Source organism: Salmo salar, chromosome ssa01, assembly GCF_905237065.1.
Source record: "Salmo salar chromosome ssa01, Ssal_v3.1, whole genome shotgun sequence".
NCBI classification, from domain to species: domain Eukaryota; kingdom Metazoa; phylum Chordata; class Actinopteri; order Salmoniformes; family Salmonidae; genus Salmo; species Salmo salar.
Genome location: NC_059442.1, coordinates 8,792,179 through 8,811,769, shown reverse-complemented (window position 1 = coordinate 8,811,769; position 19,591 = coordinate 8,792,179). Strand labels below are relative to the sequence as shown.

General features: G+C 43.1%; 1 protein-coding gene across 2 annotated transcripts in view; it reads right to left on the bottom strand.

Annotated features, from left to right (window-relative positions):
• wdr35 (WD repeat domain 35) overlaps positions 1-19,591 on the bottom strand; it is a 61,549-nt gene that overhangs the window by 31,870 nt on the left and 10,088 nt on the right. Inside the window, exons 8-19 of one of the 2 annotated variants that reach the window (XM_014205269.2) lie at positions 18,935-19,074; positions 18,463-18,588; positions 12,897-13,082; positions 11,935-11,970; positions 10,704-10,764; positions 9,677-9,821; positions 4,790-4,859; positions 4,554-4,607; positions 4,347-4,456; positions 3,904-4,123; positions 3,433-3,513; positions 3,009-3,145 (exon numbers count right to left, since the gene is read on the bottom strand). In XM_014205269.2, the coding sequence (XP_014060744.1) occupies positions 3,009-3,145; positions 3,433-3,513; positions 3,904-4,123; positions 4,347-4,456; positions 4,554-4,607; positions 4,790-4,859; positions 9,677-9,821; positions 10,704-10,764; positions 11,935-11,970; positions 12,897-13,082; positions 18,463-18,588; positions 18,935-19,074 (1,366 nt within the window). The remainder of the gene's footprint in view (positions 1-3,008; positions 3,146-3,432; positions 3,514-3,903; positions 4,124-4,346; positions 4,457-4,553; positions 4,608-4,789; positions 4,860-9,676; positions 9,822-10,703; positions 10,765-11,934; positions 11,971-12,896; positions 13,083-18,462; positions 18,589-18,934; positions 19,075-19,591) is intronic. The other variant, XM_014205357.2, reaches the window with a different exon arrangement.

Genomic DNA, 19,591 nt, shown 5'->3' with positions numbered 1-19,591 from the left:
GTGTCGGGGTGGAGTGTTCTGAATCAGACTGGGGTGTCTGGGTGGAGTGTTCTGAATCAGACTGGCGGTGGGCTGGAGTGTTCTGAATCAGACTGGGGTGTTGGGGTGGAGTGTTCTGAATCAGACTGGGCTGGAGTGTTCTGAATCAGACTGGGGTGTCGGGGTGGAGTGTTCTGAATCAGACTGGGGTGTCGGGGTGGAGTGTTCTGAATCAGACTGGGGCGGCTGGAGTGGTCTGAATCAGACTGGCGTGTCGGGGTGGAGTGTTCTGAATCAGACTGGGGTGTCGGGCTGGAGTGGTCTGAATCAGACTGGGGTGTCGGGGTGGAGTGTTCTGAATCAGACTGGGCTGGGTGTTCTGAATCAGACTGGGGTGTTGGGGTGGAGTGTTCTGAATCAGACTGGGGTGTCGGGGTGGAGTGTTCTGAATCAGACTGGGGTGTCGGGGTGGAGTGTTCTGAATCAGACTGGGGTGTCGGGGTGGAGTGTTCTGAATCAGACTGGGTGTGGGGTGGAGTGTTCTGAATCAGACTGGGGTGTCGGGGTGGAGTGTTCTGAATCAGACTGGGGTGTCGGGGTGGAGTGATCCGAATCAGACTGGGGTGTCGGGGTGGAGTGTTCTGAGACTGGGGTGTTGGGGTGGAGTGTTCTGAATCAGACTGGGGTGTCGGGCTGGAGTGTTCTGAATCAGACTGGGGTGTCGGGGTGGAGTGTTTTCAATCAGACTGTGTGTGTGTGTGTGTGTGTGTGTGTGTGTGTGTGTGTGTGTGTGTGTGTGTGTGTGTGTGTGTGTGTGTGTGTGTGTGTGTGTGTGTGTGTGTGTGTGTGAGTGAGTGAGTGACGAAGGTTGTTCTTACAACTTTTGCTACACCTGAACTCCTGATCCTGAAAATGACTAGTTACCTTTGGTATGCATCTTGTACTCGGAGCACCTTAGAAATTGAACATTTGCGGGCAATACAGGCATGTCAAAATATCTGTGGCACATCAGGTCTCTACCACTAGACCTTGTTCAGTCAATCAAAGGGACTTCTCACCCCTGATAGGTTGGTTTCAGCACCAAGGGGCGGAAAGGGACATTTCTTCCCCAAAGTTCCCAAATTCCTCAAGTCAGTGTGAAAAATGACATGGGGAGCCGAAGTCCTCTTTCAACCAGAATCCTTTAGCCGAGTGCTACCAAAACAGCGAGATAAATCAACCATACTCCGTCGCGCCAGCGTGGGGATTCTCCCACGTAACCAGATGAATATTAGCCTTTGATAAAAAGGACAGTGATGCTTTCAGGGATGAAAAGCCCAGGCTCACCTTAAATGATGTTCTTCAAATACGAGTATACAACTAAACTGAAAATGTGACTAGGACTGATATTTTAAGAATAGGCCAAATCTCCTTCTGTAAATCTCTGTGTTGTAAGACGTTACACATGCCACAGTTTCTCCTCTGCTTGTTCTTTGAGGAGAACATCATTAAACAGACCATAAGCTTGTAAAAAGCATTGAGTTCCCACTTTCTGACGTCACTAGGTCCTACAAATATACTTTGACCCCCGACCCAAACGTCTGTGTGGCACGTTTTCTGAGAAAACTGATGCTTGCTGGGTGTGAGCGCCTACTGGAAAGGCTGCAAAGGCTCAGGATAGACATTGATGTCAATACAAGAGTCCATTCAAACTGGGTAAGAATGGAGGAATGACTGACAGAATAGATACTTGAAAGGCCTTAAAGAGACAGTTCAGTCCAATATCAAATGATAAGTCATTTTCAGACTTTAAAAGTAGTCTAATGTCAAGAAGAATCACAAGCCATCAATCGTGTAGATCCAGCTGCATGCCTCAAAACCAAATTAAACACCAAAAGCAAATGGATATTGTGTTTATCTTTTCCATCCATTTTGGATTGAGGCATATAGCTGGATGTACACATCAGATGGCCAGGTCAGCATATAGCTGGATGTACACATCAGATGGCCAGGTCAGCACATAGCTGGATGTACACATCAGATGGCCAGGTCAGCATATAACTGGATGTACACATCAGATGGCCAGGTCAGCATATAACTGGATGTACACATCAGATGGCCAGGTCAGCACATAGCTGGATGTACACATCAGATAGCCAGGTCAGCATATAACTGGATGTACACATCAGATGGCCAGGTCAGGATATAGCTGGATGTACACATCAGATGGCCAGGTCAGCATATAGCTGGATGTACACATCAGATGGCCAGGTCAGCATATAACTGGATGTACACATCAGATGGCCAGGTCAGGATATAGCTGGATGTACACATCAGATGGCCAGGTCAGCATATAGCTGGATGTACACATCAGATGGCCAGGTCGGCATATAGCTGGATGTACACATCAGATGGCCAGGTCAGCATATAGCTGGATGTACACATCAGATGGCCAGGTCAGCATATAGCTGGATGTACACATCAGATGGCCAGGTCAGCATATAGCTGGATGTACACATCAGATGGCCAGGTCAGCATATAACTGGATGTACACATCAGATGGCCAGGTCAGGATATAGCTGGATGTACACATCAGATGGCCAGGTCAGCATATAGCTGGATGTACACATCAGATGGCCAGGTCAGCATATAGCTGGATGTACACATCAGATGGCCAGGTCAGCATATAGCTGGATGTACACATCAGATAGCCAGGTCAGCATATAGCTGGATGTACACATCAGATGGCCAGGTCAGCATATAGCTGGATGTACACATCAGATAGCCAGGTCAGCATATAGCTGGATGTACACATCAGATGGCCAGGTCAGCATATAGCTGGATGTACACATCAGATGGCCAGGGACCTAGACTTATCTCAACAGAAGACAACTTATGAGGTGTTCTGAAAGCATCTGACAAACTATAATTTTGGAGTGAACTGTCCCTTTAAGTGGCTCCATGACATGCAGGGTTACTGTCTATGTAACCTCGTTCGCAGGCTTTTGCCCAAAGGGGGCTGGGAACAAGATTACTGTCCATGTATTTACCAGAGTCTGGGGTGAGGGTTGTCTTCGATGAACTGGGAGGCGTCCTCGATGCCCACTTTCTCGATCAGCGCGCGGCTGTCGCGGAGGGAGCGGATCTCAAAGTTGATGAGGTAATCCTTGTTCGGCCTCTCCGGATCCTAAGAGGAAATCTGGGATAACTCCACATTCCCATTGCATCATGGATATTCCGGACCTTTTGGCATCCGACTCCATTTAGCAAAGTATACTTTACATAACTAACAGAAATAGACACGTATTTGCTGTTGTTGTGCACATTCATTTGTGTTCTGCTGGGAGCCTGTATGTATTTCAATAGCAATAGTAAACATCTGTTCCCGTACAGCTAACTGCCTAACTTTGTTTGCTGTCATATTACCGGTATTACGGAAAGTGTGACTTTTGCATATGAAGAAAAGAAGGTTACCTTCATGATTTCATCTAGCAGGACCGATTTGATTTCCAGGTCTTCAAAGTTGCAAATGTATCCAGACGTTTGAATGGGTTCCTGATTAATATGGAATATTAAAATCATGAGAAATTGTATGTCAAAAAAACAAACACAGCAGATTGAAGGAAAAGCAGCCAACAAGTGCTCAGCCTATGTGGGAACTCCTTCAAGACTGTTGGAAAAGCATTCCAGGTGAAGCAGGTTGAGAGAATGCCAAGAGTGTGCAAAGCTTTCATCAAGACAAAGGGTGGCTATTTTGACGAATCTCAAATGTAAAATATATTTAGATTTGTTTAACACTTTTTTGGTTACTACATGATTCCATATGTGTTATTTCATAGTTTTGATGTCTTCTACAAATGTAGAAAATAGTAAAAATAAAAAAAACCCTGGAATGAGTAGGTGTGTCCAATCTTTTGACTGGTACTGTATGTCAGAGGGACTCACCTCTGGGTCCAGGTTCCTGAACACGTACATCCTGGTCTTTTCCATCATGGCAAACAGATCAGGGTTGTCATTGGCCCACTGCATGTCCCAGACGTCCTTGCGCTCAAACTTGGAGGGGTCGCCTGTCCCCGCCTGGCTTCCAGAGCCATCATCCGAAGACGAACGCACCTCCAGGTCCAAAAACGTCAGCACTCCCGAAATGTCAATAATCGCCAGGCGGCTAAAGAAAAACATGTTGTTTTTTTTACAATAATTTAAAAAAATAACGTCACTTTGTTTCTTGCTTTTGGACCAGGCAATAACTGTTCAGATGGTTCATAGCAATGCTATGTTGGTTGTACTTCTGTACTGCAAGCAATGAGCTTCATTGTTATAAACTCTTATCAAGAAACTGAAACACCACATATGGTGTAATATTACAGTAACCAGCCAACAGTCCTGACCTGGAGGTACAGTTGAGTGAGAGCTGGTAGGCCCGGTAGTTTAAGGAGTATTTCTGCACCAGAGCGACGTTAGGGAGGCTGTATTTGTGGATGGTACCAGACTCACGGCCCTTTGATCACAAACAGACAAACACAGTAAAAAAACATTTCCAAACTGATAGACTGATGAACTTAATACTCAATTAAAATCCTGAGAGAAATACCTACCACAATCAGTGTCTTGTCTGTTGCTGTGATGCAACAAATGGGGTCTCGTGTTGCCTAAAACAGAAAAGGAAAATATATGAGGCAATGGGTTAAGAATTAAAGATTTCCATGCAACTTTATTAAATGTATTTTTGATAGCTCTATCTTGGAGTTTTAACAGGCATTGTAACCGAGGGTGACATCTTCAGCTTGTGTTAACAAAGTGGGTGTTGTGTGCTTCTAAAAATGCAACTCACAGTGAAGGCCTTGGCAAAGTCCAGGGGGCCCTCAGTGGTCCCAGATGGACTATCATCAATATGATAAACCCTACAGAGAGAGACAGAGAAAATCCCCTGTTTTAACATTAACAGCAGACAAATACATTTCCTCAGTGAAAACAATGTACTGAGCAAATGTCAAATTGGCTTTTTAACAAATTATCGTACAACAGACCACGTATTCACCCTGCACACCCTAATTAACAAACAAACAAACCAAAACAAAGGCAAAGTCTTCTCATGCTTTGTTGATTTAAAAAAAGCCTTCGACTCAATTTGGCATGAGGGTCTGCTATACAAATTGATGGAAAGTGGTGTTGGGGGAAAAACATAAGACATTATAAAATACATGTACACAAACAACAAGTGTGCGGTTAAAATTGGCAAAAAACACACATTTTTTCACCAGGGCCATGTGGTGAGACAGGGATGCAGCTTAAGCCCCACCCTCTTCAACAAATATATCAACGAATTGGCGAGGGCACTAGAACAGTCTGCACCACCCGGCCTCACCCTACTAGAATCTGAAGTGAAATGTCTACTGTTTGCTGATGATCTGGTGCTTCTGTCACCAACCAAGGAGGGCCTACAGCAGCACCTAAATATTCTGCACAGATTAGATCTTCTGCACAGATTCTGACAGACCTGGGCCCTGACAGTAAATCTCACTAAGATCAAAATAATGGTGTTCCAAAAAAAGTCCAGTCGCCAGGACCACAAGTACAAATTCCATCTAGACACCGTTTCCCTGGAGCACACAAAAACTATACATACCTTGGCCTAAACATCAGCGCCACAGGTAACTTCCACAAAACTGTGAACAATCTGAGGCAAGAAGGGCGTTCTATGCCATCAAAAGGAACATCAAATTCGACATACCAATTAGGATCTGGCAAAAAAAAATGTAATCAGTTATAGAACCCATTGCCCTTTATGGTTGTAAGATCTGGGGTCCGCTCGCCAACCAAGAATTCACAAAATGGGACAAACACCAAATTGAGACTCTGCATGCAAAAATATCCTCTGCGTACAACGTAAAACCCCAAATAATGCATGTAGAGTAGAATTAGGCCTATACCCGCTAATTATCAAAATCCAGAAAAGAGCCGTTAAATTCTACAACCACCTAAAAAGATAGATTCCCAAACCTTCCATAACAACGCCATCACCTACAGAGAGATGAACCTGGAGAAGAGTCCCCTAAGCGAAGCTGGTCCTGGGGCTCTGTTCACAAACACAAACAGACCCCACAGAGCCCCAGGACAGCAACACAATTAGACCCAACCAAATCATGAGAAAACAAAAAGAGAATTACTTGACACATTGGAAAGAATTAACAACAAAATAACAGAGTAAACTAGAATGCTATTTGGCCCTAAACAGAGAGTACACAGTGGCAGAATACCCGACCACTGTGACTGACCCAAACATAAGGAAAGCCTTGACTATGTACAGACTTAGTGAGCATAGCCTTGCACACTGCCCACAAAATGTGCACACTGCCCATAAAATGAGGTGGAAACTGAGCTGCACTTTCTAACCTCCTGCCAAATGTATGACTATATCAGAGACACATAATTTCTTTATTACACAGATCCACAAAGAATTTGAAAACAAACCCAATTTTGATAAACTCCCATATCTACTGGGTGAAATACCACAGTGTGCCATCACAGCAGCAAGATTTGTAACCTGTTGCCACAAGAAAAGGGCAACCAGTGAAGGACAAGCACCATTGTAAATACAACCCATATATATGTTTATTTATTGTCCCTTTTGTACTTTAACCATTTGCACATCATTACAACACTGTATATATACATAATATGACATTTGTAATGTCTTTATTCTTTTGTAAATTCTGTGAGTGTAATGTTTACCGTTCATTTTTATTGTTTATTTCACTTTTGTATATTATCTACTTCACTTGCTTTGGCAATGTTAACATGTTTCCCATGACAATAAAGCCCCTTGAATTTAATTGACAGACAGACATGTCGAGAAAGAGACAGGGAGACAGACAGGGAGACAGGGAGAGAGAGACAGGGAGAGAGAGACAAAGAAAGACAGGAGGAGAGAGAGAGACAGGGAGAGAGAGAGACAGAGAGCGAGAGAGACAGTGAGAGAGAGAGAGAGAGAGAGAGAGAGAGAGAGAGAGAGAGGAAAGAGACAGGGAGAGACCGACAGAAAGAGAGACAGACAGACAGGAAGAGAAAGAAAGACCTAGACAGACAGACAGACAGACAGACAGACAGACAGACAGACAGACAGACAGACAGGGAGACAGACAGGGAGACAGACAGACAGGGAGACAGACAGGGAGACAGGGAGAGACAGACAGGATGCGAAAGAGATTGCCAGACAGACACAGACAGAGATGGGGAGGGTCAGAGAGACAGGGAGAGAAAGAGAGAAACAGCCAGACAGAAATGGGCGGGGCGGGTTCAGGAAGATATAGTGGTGCAGAGAGGGATGGGAGAGAGGGCGTTGGGTGGTTAGAGTCAGACAGCAAGAGAGAGAGACAGAGAGTGAGAGAGAGAGCACATTGGACTTTCCTTCAAGCTGATGTGTTGGCATGCAGACAGGAACATCCCTGGCAGGACAGTAGGTCCTACTCTTGCCTGTCTGTCTGAGGTCAGTATCACTGACTCACTGGTCAACCCGCTGTCTACTGTATGTCTACTGGTTCAGGCAGATGAATGGACCTTTTTCATATCAATGTCAACACCTTGCACAGGATCAAACAAGCCAGAGAATAGGGCGGCAGGTAGCCTAGCGGTTAGAGAGGTGAGCCAGCAACCGGAGGGTTACCAGTTCGAATCCTGGGTCTGACCAGAAAAATCTGTCGGGAAGTGAGCTGGCAATCCAAGATGCCATTGCCTGCCGTGCAAAGGCACTTAACCTCCACAGTCCGGCAGTCCTCCACTCCAACCTGTACAGTGCCTTGCAAAAGTATTCATCCCCCTTGGCGTTTTTCCTACTTTGTTGCATTACAACCTGTAATTTAATTAGATTTTTATTTGGATTTCATGTAATGGACATCCACAAAATAGTCCAAAGTGATGAAGTGAAATGGAAAAAATTACTTGTTTAAATAAATTCAAAAAAAATGTAATACGGAAAAGTGGTGCGTGCATATGTATTCACCCCCTTTGCTATGAAGCCCCTAAATAAGATCTGGTGCAACCAATTACCTTCAGAAGTCACATAATTAGTTAGACTGCACACAGGTGGACTTTATTTAAGTGTCACATGATCTCAGTATATATACACACCTGTTCTGAAAGGCCCCAGAGTCTGCAACACCACTAATTAAGCGGCACCATGAAGACCAAGGAGCTATCCAAACAGGTCAGGGACAAAGTTGTGGAGAAGTACAGATCAGGGTTGGGTTATAAAAAAATATCAGAAATGTTGAACATCCCACAGAGCACCATTAAATCCATTATTAAAAAATGTAAAGAATATGGCACCACGACAAACCTGCCAAGAGAGTGCCGCCCACCAAAACTCACGGACCAGATAAGGAGAGGATTAATCAGAGGCAACAAAGAGACCAAAGATAACCCTGAAGGAACTGCAAAGCTCCACAGCGGAGATTGGAGTATCTGTCCATAGGACCACTTTAAGCACTACACTCCACAGAGCTGGGCTTTACAGAAGAGTGGCCAGAAAAAAAGCCATTGCTTAAAGAAAAAAATGCATGTGGGAGACTCCCCAAACATATGGAAGAAGGTACTCTGGTCAAGTGAGACCAAAATGTAGCTTTTTGGCCATCAATGAAAACGATATGTCTGGCGCAAACTCAACACCTCATCACCCCGAGAACACTATCCCACAGTGAAGCATGGTGGTGGCAGCATCATGCTATGGGGATGTTTTTCATCGGCAGGGACTGGGAAACTGGTCAGAATTGAAGGAATGATGGATGGCACTAAATACAGGGAAATTCTTGAGGGACACCTGTTTCAGTTTTCCAGAGATTTGAGACTGGGACGGAGGTTCACCTTCCAGCAATGACCCTAAGCATACTGCTAAAGCAACACTCGAGTTGTTTAAAGGGGAAACATTTAAATGTCTTTGATTGGCCTAGTCAAAGCCCAGACCTCAATCCAATTGAGAATCTGTGGTATGACTTAAAGATTGCTGTACACCAGCGGAACCCATCCAACTTGAAGGAGCTAGAGCAGTTTTGCCTTGAAGAATGCGCAAAAATCCCAGTGGCTAGATGTGCCAAGCTTATTGTGTAAATCATGTTGTGTAAATCAAATGATATAAACCCCTAAAAAATATATATTTTAATTCCAGGTTGTAAAGCAACAAAATAGGAAAAATGCCAAGGGGGGGTGAATACTTTCGCAAGACACTGTATGTGTCTTTCAGAGGGGTTGGGATTAAGAAGAAGTCAGATTTTGGTTGGACCCTGTGTACAATTCACAAATAAAGTGATTTTCTACAGCTGCATTGCTTGCTGTTTGGGGTTTTAGGCTGGGTTCCTGTAGAGCATTTTGTGATATCAGCTGATGTAAGAAGGGCTTTATAAATACATTTGATTGATTGATCTTAATCTTAAACATCTTCTGAACCCCCAAAAATCTGCAAAACTCACTTGTTTCATGATATTAGTGCCACAGGCCAAATCAACAGTTCAGAATAACGTCAGGTCGAGGGGTGGTTCCGTTCAGTTTATTTGGTTTCATTCTGGATATTTTCTCATAAATGACAGAATATCTTATTCTGGTTTGTTGCTCTTGTGCAAGGTGTCTGAACTGTGCCACCTGGACTTTCTGGATAGAAACGGAATGAATAGAGCTGACATGATTCCCTATTCTATCCTCTGAACAGGCCGGTACCGGCAGCACTCACCTCTCCCTACCCTCCTTCCTGGTCCTGGACACCTGGTTGATCTCCATGGCAGTTAGCTTCTTAGCCACGCGGTACTGCCAGGTGTAGAAAGCCTCCTTGGACGCAGCGATCACATGGGTCTTAGTCATGGTCACGAACAGAGGATCTGTCGAGGTGATATGGTCCAAGGTTATTTCAGTAAACTAAGGACCTTAAATTCAATCAAAATCTGTAACCAGGGTCGTGTTCAGTGGGACACACCGGAGCAAAACGTAGCAACAGAAACCAAAAATGTAATTATATCGTTCATAAAATCAGTGATACAAGGAAAAACTTCACAGCTAAAATAATATTCTGACTAAATAAACAATTACATTATAATTTTCAGAAACAAAAACAGTGACAGGCACATTCTTTCAATGCAACACTCCAGGCCCACGAAGAGGTCTACTCAGGTCACAGTGAGGAAGATTTGCCACAAAGAGGAAGTATACATCCTTTACTGTTGATTCAGCATGCTCTGACACTTGGATCTCATTTAGGCTCTCCCAGCCCTCTCAGATGACAGACTTTGAACTGCCTCCGCTATGGTCTTGGGTAAACGTTTGGCCAGTAGCACAGACTTGGCTTGCAACGCGGCAGAGGGAATATTACAGAATGTGTAGGAGACCTATAGATGGGGGAATCTTCAGGGTGTATGTCATGAACAAGCCCATGAAAGGGAAGGATTGTTGGTGGGTAGAACCCCAGACGAGACAGCAGCTCTTTGAAAATGGGTGACAGATCAGCGGTAGGAAGTGTTGGGCTTTCTCATTCCAGAGGAATCTGGTACAAAGCCTGCCAAAGTGTTTAAAGTATTCACATAATCCAAAACGGCAAGGTGTCTCTCCACTGATGTGTACTTCTTGACATTTCTGACGTCTCCACTTTTGAAGTGTATTAGGGAAATTGAATGAAACTATCCTTGATACATTGTGAAACAACACACTGTTCCAGATTAATAAAACCTGCTTTAAACATATTCTCTTATCTTTCTAAAATCACTCACCAATGTCAATGTATTTTGAATCCAGTGGGGTCCCAATGGAGTTACAGAGAACCAGCACATACTGGAAAATAAGACAAAGTCATTCATTTCTTCAACAGTCATACAAAACTCAATCACCATCATATATGGTCAAATTCAGAGGGTGTATTTTACCATACAGGGTCATATTTAGAGGGATGTACATTACCATCCTGGGTTATATTTAGAGAGAGTGCACATTACCAGGGTCATATTTAGAGAGTGTACATTACCATACAGAATCATACTCAGAGGGTGTACATTACCATACAGGGTCATATTTAGAGGGTGTACATTACCATACAGGGTCATATTTAGAGGGTGTACATTGACATACAGGGTCATATTTAGAGAGTGCACATTACCAGGGTCATATTTAGAGAGTGTACATTACCATACAGAATCATACTCAGAGGGTGTACATTACCATACAGGGTCATATTTAGAGGGTGTACATTGCCACACAGGGTCATATTTAGAGGGTGTACATTACCATACAGGGTTATATTTAGAGGGTGTACATTACCACACAGGGTTATATTTAGAGGGTGTACATTACCACACAGGGTCATATCTAGAGGGTGTACATTACCACACAGGGTCATATTTAGAGGGTGTACATTACCACACAGGGTTATATTTAGAGGGTGTACATTACCACACAGGGTTATATTTAGAGGGTGTACATTGACATACAGGGTCATATTTAGAGAGTGCACATTACCAGGGTCATATTTAGAGAGTGTACATTACCATACAGAATCATACTCAGAGGGTGTACATTACCATACAGGGTCATATTTAGAGGGTGTACATTACCACACAGGGTTATATTTAGAGGGTGTACATTGCCATACAGGGTCATATTTAGAGGGTGCACATTACCCCAGGGTTATATTTAGAGGGTGTACATTACCACACAGGGTTATATTTAGAGGGTGTACATTACCACACAGGGTTATATTTAGAGGGTGTACATTACCACACAGGGTCATATTTAGAGGGTGTACATTGACATACAGGGTCATATTTAGAGGGTGTACATTACCACACAGGGTCATATTTAGAGGGTGTACATTACCACACAGGGTCATATTTAGAGGGTGTACATTACCACACAGGGTTATATTTAGATGGTGTACATTACCACACAGGGTCATACCTAGAGGGTGTACATTACCACACAGGGTCATATTTAGAGGGTGTACATTACCATGGCATTATTTCCCGACTCTACGTCAGCATCCTCCTTTGTGGCAGTGAATTTGAAAACAAGAGAAGGCAGAGAGATACTGACATGAGACTGATCAAGCTACAAGTTGTTTCTTACAGTACTTCCAAGTTCTACTTTCTCTTACTGCTCGTCAGATTTGAGTAACACTTTACTTGGAACTGTTAAACAGTTTGATGCTTTGAACATAATGTGGATGCCAAGTTCATTATGACGTGTCATTCAAGTAAAGTATTAGGCCTCTCCTATATCAACAACTACTCCCTTTGAAAATGTAGTCTTGATTCCATTCGACATAGTTGTTGTTAGTGCCTAGTGACCCGGCGAGGCTGCCAGTCCTTCTGCCTGTGTCAGTGTGTGTACCAGGTCAGTGTGTGTACCAGGTCAGTGTGTGTACATGTGTAACTTTTATTTATCTAGGCAAGTCAGTTAAGAACAAATTCGTATTTACAATGACAGCCTACGGCCAAACCCAGACGATGCTGGCCCAATTGTGCGCCGCTTTATGGGACTCTCAATCACAGCCGGTTGTGATACAGCCTGGATTCGAACCAGGGTGTCTGTAGTGACGCCTCTAGCACTGAGATGCAGTGCCTTAGACCGCTGTGCCACTCGGGAGCCCTGTACCAGTGTGTACCTGTGTATGTACCAGTGTGTGTGTACCTGTGGGTGTGTACCTGTACCAATGTGTGTACCAGACAGTGTGTGTACCAGTGTGTGTACCTGTGGATGTGGGTGTGTACCTGTACCAATGTGTGTACCAGACAGGACAGTGTGTGTACCTGTGGATGTGTGTGTGTACCAGACAGTGTATGTACCAGTGTGTGTACCTGTGGGTGTGTGTGTGTGTGTGTGTGTGTGTGTGTGTGTGTGTGTGTGTGTGTGTGTGTGTGTGTGTGTGTGTGTGTGTGTGTACCAGACAGTGTATGTACCAGTGTGTGTACCTGTGGGTGTGTGTCATCTGCCTTGGTGGCCAGGATGCAGAAGTCTCCGGATGTGGTGATGGACATGAGGCTCTTGACGTACTTGATAAACTTCTCGTTGTTCTTGGTGTCCCAGAACACCACACAGTACTCCAGCCGGTCAGGCTTGGTGTAGGCATACACCACTGTGTTGGAGCAGTAGCCCCACTGTTAAGAGAGAGAGAGATGAGATGAAGAGGAAATCAGTGGTGTGTATTCATGAATGCCAATGGAAGCCAGGCTTTCCCCAAATACTTGACCAATAAAACAAATATATATATATATATATATATATATATATATATATATATATATATATATATATATTATTTTTTTAAATGATCTTTCGTCTTTCTGTGTTTTCATAATTTCGCTGAATCTACAGTATCTCACCGTAGAAATCATACAAGAGAGGGAAACAGCACCTCTCTGTCTCAGTATGTGTAGCACATGTATCTGATGCTGTCTGGACAGTGAAACAGCATCTCTCTGTCTCAGTATGTGTAGACATGTATCTGATGCTGTCTGGACAGTGAAACAGCACCTCTCTGTCTCAGTATGTGTAGACCATGTATCTGATGCTGTCTGGACAGTGAAACAGCACCTCTCTGTCTCAGTAAGTGTAGATCATGTATCTGATGCTGTCTGGACAGTGAAACAGCACCTCTCTGTCTCAGTATGTGTAGACCATGTATCTGATGCTGTCTGGACAGTGAAACAGCACCTCTCTGTCTCAGTATGTGTAGACATGTATCTGATGCTGTCTGGACAGTGAAACAGCACCTCTCTGTCTCAGTATGTGTAGACCATGAATCTGATGCTGTCTGGACAGTGAAACAGCACCTCTCTGTCTCAGTATGTGTAGACATGTATCTGATGCTGTCTGGACAGTGAAACAGCACCTCTCTGTCTCAGTATGTGTAGACATGTATCTGATGCTGTCCGGACAGTGAAACAGCACCTCTCTGTCTCAGTATGTGTAGACCACGTATCTGATGCTGTCTGGACAGTGAAACAGCACCTCTCTGTCTCAGTATGTGTAGACATGTATCTGATGCTGTCTGGACAGTGAAACAGCACCTCTCTGTCTCAGTATGTGTAGACCACGTATCTGATGCTGTCTGGACAAAAAGAGTATGACATGTTGCCGTCGTAACATTTGATTGATGCCAGCAAGCATTTGACCTCTCTTGACAACGAAATAAATAAACAATTAGCCAATTAGCTCAACTGTGGTTAGTCCTGGTTCTTCAAAACACCCCCGAGGGAGGCTATTTTGGATTTGGAGTCACACCCACTGTAGGAGCCAAATAGATCATATTGTATATTTGCATGTTTCCAATTCATGATCCATTCCTGTTGTATGTGTGTTTGCCATTGATCCCCTGTCAAGTCTGTGTACCCCTTCTTCAGGCCAATGGAGAATACAGTTAAAAGGCATACCTGCTCCAAGGCCTACTGGGAGTGCCCTGAATGGCAGCACAGTCTTTTGACCATACAAGACCACGTTATCCATGCTGTTTGTTTCTTTCGTTTAATGATCACAATTTGTTTTGGTAGAATTCTATAAATGTTTTGTATCCAGAAGAACAACAAATAGATGTATTATTATTTTCAACTTGAATCAAACTCTGGACATTGGATATGTCTGCGTCAAGACGAACATTTCACCACTCTCCATTGTGGCTAAAGGATCAGAACGGAAATTGTATTGGGACAATTGTATTGGACAATTTAACCACTACACCAACCAAATCACATCAAAAGCAAAACGTAATTGTTTCTGGTGTGCTCGTGTTGATGTCCTGCAGTAGCTAGCTAGCTAAATCGTCCCTTTCCTAAGCCATGTACGGAGATGGGGATTTGGACTTAATTCTCCATACAGGCCAATGATTCTAAAGGTGATTCTGATCTAACTATAAATTAATATATTGTGCCACTGGCCTGAGACGATTGAAGTTCAATATTTAGCCTGGTAGACTGACGTTAACTAGCTAGTTAACTTAGCTGGTTCATTGTTACCCATGCAAGGAAGCTAGGCTCGTAGGCATTTTATCCAGGGAGCCTATCACAACAAAAAGTAAAAGCGTGTACTACTGTATGACAGTCAGATGAGTTTAGACGAGAGTGACTTTATGACCTAAATTATCCTATTTACACTTTGTAGTCAAGTTTGTAGTCAACTAGAATAACTTTTTCCTGACTCATATCGATGCCACATAGCCCATTTTCAAAGGGATTCGTTGCTTTTTAAAGGCAGTCACTCTTTAACCTGGGGCAGCAGGTAGCTTAGTGGTTATAGCGTTGGGTCAGTAACAGAAAGGTTGCTGGATCGAATCTCCTAGCTGACAAGGTAAAACTCTGTCGTTCTGCCCCTGAACAAGGTCGTTAACCCACTGTTCCCCAGTAGGCCGTCATTGTAAATAACAATTTGTTCTTAACTGACTTGCCTGGTTAAATAAAGGTTAAATAAAGGATAACATGTTTGAAGTTGAAATGGTGATGGAGGTAGTGCTCCTGTTGTCTTTGTGCTGACTTGCAATAACTGTCTGGGGTTGTAAATCAATTGTTTAGTACTGTGGGAAACATTAACTGTGGGAGACATTAACTTGCTTGACCATGCTGCTGGTCATGTAACTGTTTGTTACATGCTATGGGTGCTATGTGGACTTCACAGGACTCTCCGGTTTTGTGATGAAACAAATGTATATGTGGTTGAATTTATTCTGCCGCTGTGTAACTGTTGTCTTTTTGTTGTCTCGGCTTTATTGTATATCACGGTAGCGTATTAACGAACGGGTTATAGAACAAACAACACAATTATCACAACACAGGTTGCAATATGGCTTGGCTTCCCCAGTGATTGTACCCATGCACTGCTACTGGACAGAATGAAAGCATTTTATAATTTTTTTTAAATAGTACAGTAGGTATAGTAAGTACTGCTACAACAGAGCTGTGTCATCTCTGCTAGTGTTCATTTTGTTATTATCTTTAACTCAGGGGTCTCTAACAGGTCGATAGCTACCAGTAGCTCGCAGACCACCTATGAGTAGCTCCCCAAACAATTCTGAAAGTACATGTAATTTTCACTTGTTCTACCGCAAACTGTCATAAACAAATCTCAAAAGTATCAGACACTGCAAGCTCTCAGCTACTATCTAATCAACACAACATTATCCCACCCCTGGTTAGCAACTATTGGCTTAAAAAGCGAAACCTAATACAATATTTTCCAATTCTTTTCCAGCAATATTTCCCATTTCTGTCTGTGTGGTGTGGGCGTTTCTCTATCATTCTGTGTGTAAACTGTTGTGTTTGGCTAGAGGTGTTCCTGTAAAATTGTATTTCATTTTCATTTTACCTTTATTTAACTAGGCAAGTTAGTTAAGAACAAATTCTTATTTTCAATGACAGCCTAGGAACAGTGGGTGAACTGCCTTGTTCAGGGGCAGAATGACAGATTTGTACCTTGTCAGCTTGGGGATTTGAACTTGCAACCTTTCGGTTACTAGCCCAACGCTCTAACTAGGCTGCCCTGCCGCTCCCCAAAAGCCCACCGGATTGATGCAAATAATCATGATATGATTCTGACGTGAAGGCTTTTTTTTGTAGCTAACATTTAACCTGTTAGGGCTAGGGGGCAGTATTGACACAGCCGGATAAAAAACGTACCCGATTTAATCTGGTTACTACTCCTGCCCAGTAACTAGAATATGCATATAATTATTGGCTTTGGATAGAAAACACCCTAAAGTTTCTAAAACGTTTTGAATGGTGTCTGTGAGTATAACAGAACTCAAATGGCAGGCCAAAACCTGAGAAGATTCCATGCAGGAAGTGGCCTGTCTGACAAGGTGTGTTTTATCTTAGCTCTTTTTATTGAAGACTGAGGATATTTGCAATAACGTGACACTTCCTACGGCTCCCATAGGCTCTCAGAGCCCGGGAAAAAGCTGAAGGATATCGAGGCAGCCTCTGGCTGAAACACATTATCGCTTTTGGCAAGTGGCCGCTCAGAGTACTATGGGCTTAGGTGCGTGCCCGAGTCGACCGAATGCTTTCTTTTCTTTTGTCTGTTTACCTAAACGCAGATTCCCGGTCGGAATATTATCGCTTTTTTTATGAGAAAAATGGCAGAAAAATTGATTTTAAACAGCGGTTGACATGCTTCGAAGTACGGTAATGGAATATTTAGAAATCTTTTGTCACGAATTGCGCCATGCTCGTAACCCTTATTTACCCTTTCGGATAGTGTCTTGAACGCACGAACAAAACGCCGCTGTTTGGATATAACGATGGATTATTTTGGACCAAACCAACATTTGTTATTGAAGTAGAAGTCCTGGGAGTGCATTCTGACGAAGACAGCAAAGGTAATAACATTTTTCTTATAGTAAATCTGACTTTGATGAGTGCTAAACTTGCTGGGTGTCTAAATAGCTAGCCCTGTGATGCCGGGCTATCTACTGAGAATATTGCAAAATGTGCTTTCACCGAAAAGCTATTTTAAAATCGGACATATCGAGTGCATAGAGGAGTTCTGTATCTATAATTCTTAAAATAATTGTTATGCTTTTTGTGAACGTTTATCGTGAGTAATTTAGTAAATTCACCGGCAGTGTTCGGTGGGAATGCTAGTCACATGCTAGTCACATGCTAATGTAAAAAGCTGGTTTTTGATATAAATATGAACTTGATTGAACAAAACATGCATGTATTGTATAACATAATGTCCTAGGGTTGTCATCTGATGAAGATCATCAAAGGTTAGTGCTACATTTAGCTGTGGTTTGGGTTTATGTGACATTATATGCTAGCTTGAAAAATGGGTGTCTGATTATTTCTGGCTGGGTACTCTGCTGACATAATCTAATGTTTTGCTTTCGTTGTAAAGCCTTTTTGAAATCGGACAGTGTGGTCAGATTAACGAGAGTCTTATCTTTAAAATGGTGTAAAATAGTCATATGTTTGAAAAATTGAAGGTTTTGCATTTCTAAGGTATTTGAATAACGCGCCACGGGATTACACTGGCTGTTGAGTAGAGGTTAATTGAGAAGGTTTTCAGGAAAGCCTTTCCATCTACCAGAAGACATTATCATTAGATAGCAGATTAGATAGCAGTATGAGGGCTACGAGCACACCGCTAACACATTCTCATGACATGACGTTGCTTCCTCAATTGTATCAAATACTAAATCACTGATGCATTCTGTTCATGTATTACGAGAAACTAAATAAAATGTTGCAATAAGTTGAATAAATGTTTTAAACAGCCACACTATGTTCTAAGCATCAAACTGTTTAACCTTCGAATTCTGTTTTAATGTCTGTATTCCGTGATTCCGTATGCATTCTCCGCATCGCGGATTTTATAGGGCCCTAAATGGCCCTACCTCGCACACTAAAATCATTTTCATTTCATATTAATCTCCATTTACAAATAGCTTGTGTTAACAGTTTTTAAACACAGAGAATTTAACCAAAGTACAAGAAACCCTGTTACCCCTTCAAGTGGAGCCGATTATTCCCCAGATGATTGTTTTACCTTGTAATCAGGCCTTATGTTGGCAAAGTAAATGTAGGAGTCCACAGCCAGTCCAATCCTCAGTCCTCCCCCTTCCCAAGCAACCTCTGTCATCTGCTTGCCAGGTACCTTCAAAGTTCGCAAATGCTATGCAAAAGGGAGTAAAAATTGCTTTGGTCAAATGCCATATAGCCTAATGACAATATAGTGTACTCTGTAGGGGCCGAATCCTAACTGGAGATATATGCAACTGGAGTCACATAAAATCCTTTTGACATCAATGCCGATCTGCCACAACTTTGTATTCATACAACTTATTACATAACTTTTCATTTACACAAACTTCATTTATTTCGGTTAGTATCATTCAGTCTAACTCAGAAAGCCGGTTGACTGAAACTAAAAACAAGTCATGTTTTGCCTGCAACTTTCCACATTGACAGGGAACATCTGAAAGCTATGCTATGAGTCTGAGATGTCCTGGCTCTCTCACCTCTCCGAATGGGGTGTAGAACTGCACCACGTTGACCTCCTTCTCCATGCCCCTCAGGGAGCCTGCCACAGCCAGCACGCTGCCACACTGGTTCCACTGGATACTGGCCACGTTCATCAGTGTGTCTATGAACACTGGGCCTGGAGATGGACAGGAGAAAGGGTTACAAGGAAGGGGAATTGGCAGTGGAGCAAGGACCATCATTGTCATTATCACGATATTACCCCAAACTTACTCAAATATAACCAACTTAGCCAGGGGTTTCCGCCCAGCAGGCAAAACTGATTGCAATGATGTTAAAATGAAAACATGTAAATATCTCTTTTACAGTTTAGACCTTGAGATTCTGGCATAATTTGGCGATAAGTCATTACAGCAGATATTTAACTGTCAAGGATTGTGCAATCTCCACAAAGCTCCATTTTCTCCCGCCGCATTCCACCCCTCCCCATTCCCCTTTCTAACTCCCCATTCCACCCCTTACCCATTCCCCTTTCTAACTCCCCATTCCACCCCCTCCCCATTCCCCTTTCTAACTCCCCATTCCACCCCTCCCCATTCCCCTTTCTAACTCCCCATTCCACCCCCTACTCATTCCCCTTTCTAACTCCCCATTCCACCCCCTCCCCATTTCTAACTCCCCATTCCACTCCCTCC